The sequence below is a fragment of the Callorhinchus milii genome, unplaced genomic scaffold (genome assembly GCF_018977255.1).
Source record: "Callorhinchus milii isolate IMCB2004 unplaced genomic scaffold, IMCB_Cmil_1.0 Scaffold1387, whole genome shotgun sequence".
NCBI lineage: Eukaryota > Metazoa > Chordata > Chondrichthyes > Chimaeriformes > Callorhinchidae > Callorhinchus > Callorhinchus milii.
In genome coordinates this window covers 5,968-14,490 of record NW_024706128.1, presented here as the reverse complement: position 1 = coordinate 14,490, position 8,523 = coordinate 5,968, and the positions used below count along the sequence as shown (strand labels likewise).

The 8,523-nt window shown below is 54.9% G+C and overlaps 1 protein-coding gene across 1 annotated transcript; it reads left to right on the top strand.

The window, feature by feature from the left end:
- Positions 1–2,386: 2,386 nt before the first annotated feature.
- On the top strand, positions 2,387–8,194 carry LOC121852803 (N-myc proto-oncogene protein-like; the record flags this gene model as incomplete). The annotated part of the gene is given in 5 exon segments (XM_042346700.1): positions 2,387–3,073; positions 3,076–3,120; positions 5,717–5,898; positions 6,090–6,261; positions 7,503–8,194. Coding segments are annotated over 5 exon segments (1,778 nt in total), but the record flags the coding sequence as incomplete, so codon positions are not given.
- Positions 8,195–8,523: the final 329 nt, after the last annotated feature.

Genomic DNA, 8,523 nt, shown 5'->3' with positions numbered 1-8,523 from the left:
TGTGTGTGTGTGTCACCCTGTGTGTGTCACCCTGTGTGTGTGTGTCACGCTGGTGGTGTGTCACGCTGTGTGTGTGTGTGTCACGCTGTGTGTGTGTCACCCTGTATGTGTCACGCTGTGTGTGTGTCACCCTGTGTGTGTGTGTGTCACCCTGTGTGTGTGTCACCCTGTATGTGTCACGCTGTGTGTGTGTGTCACCCTGTGTGTGTGTGTGTCACTATGTGACACCCTGTGTGTGTGTGTCACGCTGTGTGTGTGTGTCACTCGGTGGCGCTGTGTGTGTGTGTCACTCTGTATGTGTGTCACTCGGTGGCGCTGTGTGTGTGTCACCCTGTATGTGTCACGCTGTGTGGGTGTGTGTCACGCTGTGTGTCACGCTGTGTGTGTGTGTCACGCTGTGTGTGTGTCACCCTGTGTGTGTGTGTGTGTCACCCTGTATGTGTCACGCTGTGTGTGTGTGTCACGCTGTGTGTGTGTCACCCTGTGTGTGTGTGTGTCACCCTGTGTGTGTGTGTGTCACCCTGTGCGTGTGTGTGTGTCACCCTGTGCGTGTGTGTGTGTCACCCTGTGTGTGTGTGTGTCACCCTGTGTGTGTGTGTGTCACCCTGTGTGTGTGTGTGTGTGTCACCCTGTGTGTGTGTGTGTGTGTCACCCTGTGTGTGTGTGCGTGTCACCCTGTGTGTGTGTGCGTGTCACCCTGTGCGTGTCACCCTGTGCGTGTCACCCTGTGTGTGTCACCCTGTGCGTGTGTGTGTCACCCTGTGTGTGTGTGTGTCACCCTGTGTGTGTGTCACCCTGTGTGTGTCACCCTGTGTGCGTGTGTGTCACCCTGTGTGTGTGTGTGTCACCCTGTGTGTGTGTGTGTGTGTCACCCTGTGTGTGTGTGTGTGTGTCACCCTGTGTGTGTGTGTCACCCTGTGTGTGTGTCACCCTGTGTGTGTGTGTGTGTCACCCTGTGTGTGTGTGTGTCACCCTGCGTGTGTGTGTCACCCTGTGTGCGTGTGTGTCACCCTGTGTGTGTGTGTGTGTGTGTGTCACCCTGTGTGTGTGTCACCCTGCGTGTGTGTGTCACCCTGCGTGTGTGTCACCCTGTGTGCGTGTGTCACCCTGTGTGTGTCACCCTGTGTGCGTGTGTGTGTCACCCTGTGTGCGTGTGTGTCACCCTGTGTGTGTGTCTCACCCTGTGTGTGTGTGTGTGTCACCTGTGTGTGTGTGTGTGTGTCACCCTGTGTGTGTGTGTCACCCTGTGTGTGTGTGTCACCCTGTGTGTGTGTCACGCTGTGTGTGTGTGTGTTACACGCTGTGTGTGTGTTACACGCTGTGTGTGTGTATGTATGTGTTACACTCTGTGTGTGTGTATGTCACCCTGTGTGTGTGTCACCCTGTGTGTGTGTGTATGTCACCCTGTGTGTGTGTCACCCTGTGTGTGGTTGTTACCCTGTGTGCGTGTGTGTCACCCCGTGTGCGTGTGTCACCCTGTGCGTGTGTCACCCTGTGCGTGTGTCACCCTGTGCGTGTGTCACCCTGTGTGTGTCATGCTGTGTGTGTGTGTCACCCTGTGTGTGTGTCACGCTGTGTGTGTCACGCTGTGTGTGTGTGTCACCCTGTGTGCATGTGTGTGTCACCCTGTGTGTGTGTGTCACCATGTGCGTGTGTGTGTCACCCTGTGTGTGTCACGCTGTGTGTGTGTGTCACCCTGTGTGTGTGTGTCACCCTGTATGTGTCACCCTGTGTGTGTGTCACGCTGTATGGGGAGCGGTAGTTAGCGGTTAGCGCGCTGCGCTATGAACCTGGCGACCCGGGTTCGATTCCTGCTCACGGCCAACATCAGACGATTGTCTGAACCGGTCCCCGGCCTTCCCTAGGTCGACTCAGCCTCAAATGAGTACCTGGTGCGTGTGTAAACATTGCCACTAGGGAGACAAAGGCGGCGGGCGTGGTGCTGGCCACCCACCCCTCGTGTACCGTTCCGGCCTTCATAGGTGCTTGCTAACAGCACTTGCCCCTACAGTCTGTTAAGGCTATATGGGGGATCTTTGTGTGTCACCCTGTGTGTGTATGTCACCCTGTGTGTGCGCTCCCTCTTGCGTCCCAAGTATTCACTACACAATAAAAATTCTCACGACGTGTCGACTGCAACACGAAACGTCGTGAGAATTGTTATTGTTTTATATTTTTTATTATTTTATTGTTTCCCTTCTACGCGACTTTACCGAAAGAACAAGAAGATGAATCCCTGCAGTCACGAAAGCTTTAAATCGAAATTTAACGTCCCGGAGATGAATGAAATTGAGCTGTGGATGAGTAACAGCGCCACTTACGACTGCGTGGTGTTTGCTCGCTTTGCTAACGACGCTGCTTTCTTTATTGTTTGCTGTGGTTACAGGCGAGCCCGGCGGCCCCTGCAGAAGAATTAAACAAGACGCAACAACAGGGAGGAGGGTGGTGGAATGTAAACAACAACAACAACAACCCTACCCGCCACCACGCGGCGTGTTGTTGCGTGACGAAAGTAGCAGCAGCGTCATCACCACGTGTAGCGTCATCATCATCACCACGTGTAGCAGCAGCGTCGTCATCATCCACGCAATGTCTGCCGGCAGGGATGACTCCTCCTCCTCCTCCTCGACCTTCTACGACGGCGAGGAGCTGCACTGCGACTGGCACCAGTCCACGCTGCCCAGCGAGGACATTTGGAAGAAGTTTGAGCTCCTGCCCCCCGCGCCGGACGGAGCGAACTCAACGCCAACGCCGCCGCCCTCGGGCGATCCGAGCCGCGATGGCGGCGAAGTGGCGAGCCGCGGCCACGTCTGGGACCCCGCCGCTGCAGTTGCCGGCGTGGGAGCCGTGGGAGCCGTGCTGCTGCGGGACTGCATGTGGAGCAGCGCCGCCTCCTTGGCCAGAGCCACGCTGGAGCGGCTGGCGCCCGCCGACAAGTCGGCGCCGCCGCCGCCGCCCGCGGTCTCCCGCGCCGTGCCGAGCCCCACGGCCGCCGCGGTGCCCGCCGAGATGCTGCCCTTTGAGCCGGGAGGGCGGCACCTGCCGGCCCGAGGGGCGGGAGATGGGGAGATGTCGTGGACGGGGCGATGTCTCCCGGCAACGAGACGTCCAGCGATTCGGGTGAGACTTGCACGCTGTTTTGCGTGTTTCTTTATTCGGTCGTGTTTAGCGCGGTCACACTTTTTGTTTTTTTCGGTCAAGTCACGCAGGTCAAACATGAAATGAATCACGACGTTTCGGAGGCAACTTGAGCTTCCATCTTCAGGTGGAACAGTTACAGCAAAATCACGTATCAAGTGAAGCGAGCTCTGAGAGACACGAGATTACATAGAGGTTAAGAGGGGGGGGGAGGAGCCTAACCCCGAACCCTGACCCCTAACCCCTAAACCCTAACCCCTGACCCTGACCCTAACCCCTAACCCAGAGCCCCTAACCCCTGACCCTAACCCTAACCCCTAACCCTGCAGTGAACTGTGAGGCTGCTAAAGTTGGTCAATGACATCCTTCAAAAAAGTATGGATCCTTGCAGTCACGAGAACTTCTCGAATTAGCTTGTTCATCTTCGTTTACAACAAACTTACAGTTGTCAAGCTCACTACACGAATGTTGCGTGTGTACATTTCAACAGGTCCTGTACCTGTGTAATGGGTTCCGGAGACACTTGTAGAAGTAACTTCTTTATTATTACAATATAACACCTCAACAGTGCTGATACTGTGTTACAGCCTAGGTACACAGCCTAGGTACACAGCCTAGATACACTACTCTGGCTACGCTCTGGGGTCCTCTGGCTACAATTACCCTAGGGGAGGCTACCTGACCCGACCCAGCCAAGGTGGGGGGGGTCTGGACTCGGAACTCGCCCTCACAAGGACGTAGAGCCGGGAGTCCCAGAGTCCCACCGCTGGCCCTCGCAGCATCCCGGCCCTTACAAGGACAAGCGGGACGAGGGGGTCCAGGGTCCTAAGCTGGCTGGCTGGCGGGTCTTGGATCTTGAGCTGCGACTGGCCCCGATCGATTGATAGATAGATAGATCGTTTATTGTCATTGTCACCAGTACAACGAAATTTAAAATGCTCACCAGTCAGGGCCTCATTCATAAATTTAAATTAAATAAAACAAGAAAATAAAATAAAATTAAATGAAAGATAATCAATTTATACTATATATAAAAACAGCCCAAGTATACCCACATACCCACATAAGGTTACATTTTGTCATTGCACATCTCTATTTCACAGTCAATTGTAAACGCTATTACTTAATAATTAATTAGCATTATTGAGTGTGGTGATCGCTGTAGGATAAAAGCTCTGTTTGAATCTGTTTGTCCTTGTTTTGACTGATCTGAATCGTCTGCCTGATGGCAACAGCTCAAACAGTGAGTGTCCAGGGTGAGAAGAGTCCTTTATAATGTTCTGTGCTTTTTTTGATGCAACGTGAACTGTGTAGTTCTTCCAGTGTGGGGAGATGGCAGCCGGCGATCTTTTGGGCTGTGTTGATGACCCTCTGGAGCGCTTTCCTCTGAGCCACTGTGCAGCTGGTGTACCATACACAGATGCAGTATGTAAGAATGCTCTCGATGGAGGCTCGGTAGAAGGACACCAGCAGTTTCTGTGTGATGTTATTATTCCTGAGAATTCTCAGGAAGTAAAGTCTCTGCTGGGCCTTTTTCAGAAGCTCAGTGCTGTTGGCGCTCCAGGTCAGGCCCTCCCCAATGTGGACTCCCAGGAAGCAGAAGTCTGCCACCCTCTCCACACAGTCCCCGCTGATGATTAGTGGTGGAGTGTCCGTTTCTTTCTCCTGTAGTCTATTATGAGCTCCTTGTCTTTGCGGTGTTAAGGAGCAGGTTGTTGCCCCTGCAGTATGCTGTCAGCCGCTCCACCTCGTCCCTGTAGGCAGACTCATCCCCCCAGAGATGAGCCCCACAACTGTGGTGTCATCAGCAAACTTCACAATGGTGTTGCTATGGTGGACGGCGGCACAGTCATGTGTGTAGAGGGAGTAGAGCAGGGGCTCAGTACACAGCCCTGGGGGGAGCCGGTACTGAGGCTCAGGGCTGTGGATGTATGACGGCCCACTCTGACCCTCTGTCTGCGGCCCGAGAGGAAACTATATATCCACATGCAGGTGGAATGTGGAATCCCCAGGTCGCCCAGTTTTTTCCACCAGTTTGTGTGGGAGGATGGTGTTGAACGCGGAACTGTAATCCACGAAGAGCATCCGCACATAGCTCCCCTGCTGCTCCAGGTGTGACAGTGCAGCATGTAGTGCTGTGGCCACGGCGTCCTCCGTGGATCGGTTCGCTCTGTAGGCAAACTGGTGGGGTCAAGGTTTCGGGGCAAGCTTCCTATGATGTGACTCCGGACCAGTTTTTCAAAGCACTTCATCACCACTGGCGTGAGTGCTACTGGCCGGTAGTCGTTGTAGCTGCAAATGTGGGTTTTTTTGGGCAGCGGGACTATGGTAGAGGACTTTAGGCAGGTTGGTACGGTGGACTGTTTCCAGAGACAGGTTGAAAATCCTTGTGAAGACTCCAGCCAGCTCGTCAGCACAGTCCCTCAGCACACGTCCCGGGACGCCATCAGGTCCCGCAGCCTTCCTCGGGTCGACGGCCCGCAGCGTGCGCCTCACCTCATGCTCCTCCACTGTGAGGTTTAAGCTGCTGTGGACCGTGAGGTTTGGTGATGCTGTCCCTTGTGGTGTCACCTCAAAGCGGGCGAAGAAGAGGTTCAACTCCTCTGCCAGAGCGTTGTCACCATCAGCAGCTCCGCGGTTGGCCCTGTAGTTGGTGAGGTGCTGGACTCCCTGCCACACCTGCCTGCTGTCGTGACTGTCCAGGCGTTCCTCAATTCTCCTCCTGTAGTCTGCTTTGGCCTTGCAGATGCCTCTCTTCAGGTTAGCTCGGGCTGTACTGTGAGGGGCTTGTCTCCGGAGTTGAAGGCGATATTCCTCTCCTTCAGCAGTTGCTGGACCTCCCGGGTCATCCAGGGCTTCTGGTTGGGTAAAACCCGAACGCGTTTGTCCACAGTGACAGTGTCTATGCAGTTTTTAATGTAGCACAATACACTATATGTGAACACCTCCAGGTCCTGATGTTCGAAGACCCCCCAGTCGGTCCTATCAAAGCAGTCCTGCAGCTGCTGGGTGGCACCCTCAGGCCAGATGGCGACAGTTTTTGTGTGGTAGGAGCCGTTTTCTTGATGGGGGCGTATGCAGGGATCAAAAGCAGGGACAAATGGTCAGACTGGCCCACGTGCGGTAGTGGTCTAGCCCTGTAGCCTAGTTTGATGTTGGTGTAGACCTTGTCCAGAATCTTAGTTCCCCTAGTAGCACACTTAACATGCTGGTGGAATTTAGGGAGTGCTGCTTTTTAAGTCTGCATGGTTGAAATCCCCTGCTATAATCAGCACAGCGTCAGGATACTTGCTCTGCTGAATGCTAATGCTGCCATGTAAAAGTCCAATAGCTGAGTTAGCATTATCATCCGGTGGGATGTAAACAGCAGTTATCATGACCACAGTAAACTCTCTTGGGAGGTAAATCGGCCTGCATTTAACAGTCACATACTCCAGATCTGGGGAGCAGTGGCTGTCTACAGTCACAGTGTTAGTACACCAGCTCTTATTCACGTACACACAGAGCCCCCCTCCTCTGCTCTTACCAGAGTCTACTGTTCTGTCCTGGCGCTGTGCTGTGTAGCCTGCAAGCTCAATAGCAGAGTCCGGGATGGATGAATGAAGCCAAGTTTCTGTGAAAAGCAGAATGCAGCTGTCCTTCACTACGTTGCTCGCTGTAGTCTGTAGCCTCAATTCATCCATTTTGTTCGCGATGGATCTGGCGTTCGTGAGAAATAGGCTGGGTAGCAGTGGTTTGAGTGGCTGCCTCCGTAGCCTGGCTAGCGCACCGGCCCTGCAGCCTCGCCTCCGTCTTCTCTCTCTGCGCCGCCTTCGCCCTCCTCCCCGCCGGGATGATAATCCACGGAGAGCCGGGCCTCCTCGCTAACTCCACTGGAATCTTGTGAAGACGGTGAAACTCGCTTGTAACACTCCGATCGTAACATAGTCCGATCTTAAGGAGATCGTGCCGGCTAAAGATGTTACTCGCCCGACAAAATGAACACAAAACAAGACATAACGCGAACATAAACAACCATACAAGGCACCGACCGGGTAGACACTGAGCTGCTGCAACTGTGTGCGCCGCCATCCCGTCGGCCAGGTAGCTGCCCTTTTTGCCTCGTCCCCAACGAGGGTGGGGTTGTGTGCGCCCCCAGATATCCCACAGAGCACACACAGCCCCCCCCCGTTGGTGGTGCCAAGGGCTTAGCTGTCTGGGGTGCCTGGGATTCTAGCGCCTGGCGCCGAGGAGCTTCTCTGTCTCGGGTCCCAGAGCCCCCAGCAGCTCCTCCCCTCTTCTGGCACTACACCTGCGCAGTTTAGGTTTATAATGTTGCATTTTCTACATTGCGTTGCTGACGTATACGTGTTTCCCTTCTGCAGACGATGACGACGACGCGGATGAGGAAGATGGAGAGATTGACGTGGTGACCGTGGAGGAGGGGAGCCACGCCACAACGAGCGTGGCGCTACGCGCCGTGCACGACACAAACACGGCCCCCCGGTACAACGACAACAACCGGCGGCAGCGGCGGCAGCAGCGGCGGCGACTCGCCCCGCCGGCGTCCACGCCGCCCGTGCACCAGCAGCAGCACAACTACGCCGCCCCCTCGCCGCCTGCGCGCGGGGCGAAGACGCCGCCCCCGCCGGCGCCGCGGGGATCCGCGCGGAGCCGGGGCGCCGCCGGCGGGGCCGGCTCGTCCCGCGCCGTCTCGACGGGGAGCGGCGGTGGCCCTCGGAGCTCCGGCGGCTCGGAGGGGCTTGGCGAGCGGCACAACGACCAGGAGCGTCGGCGGCGCGACTCCATCAAGAAGGGTTTCCAGTGGCTGCGCGGCGGCATACCGGAGCTGGCGCACGACGAGAAGGCGGCCAAGGCGCAGATCCTGAAGCGCGCGATAGAATATTCGCGCACCCTGAAGCGCGAGGAGGAGAGACTCAAGGCGGAGAAGCGGCGCGAGCAGATTCGACGTCGGGAGCTGCTGGCGAGGCTGGAAACCCTGAAGAACTCGTTGGCCGAGCGGTCTCCATTTGCATCTCGTTTAAAGACTTTAAACCGAAAGTTACTTTTGTTTTGATATTGGACGAAAGCCTCTGGCGACCGGCACAGTTGAGCCTCTTTGCCATTGAGTGGTATTATGCACCGTGACCTCGTTTGCAACGTAATGCCTCTGAATATTTGACTGCCAAGGTTTGAGTTGATGGGAATGGTAAGTTGTACCTCAATAGACATTTCTGCACAAATGATGCTTCAATGTGGCAAATACTGCCATTAATGCTGTTCCATGGCGATTTTCACTTTGATTTTTTTAATTTTTTCATATAAAACATGGAAAATGTAGGCACCAAAAGTTGTTACGTAATTACCCAGGGTTTTTGTAAGATTTAGCGCGAGTAACTTTTTGAA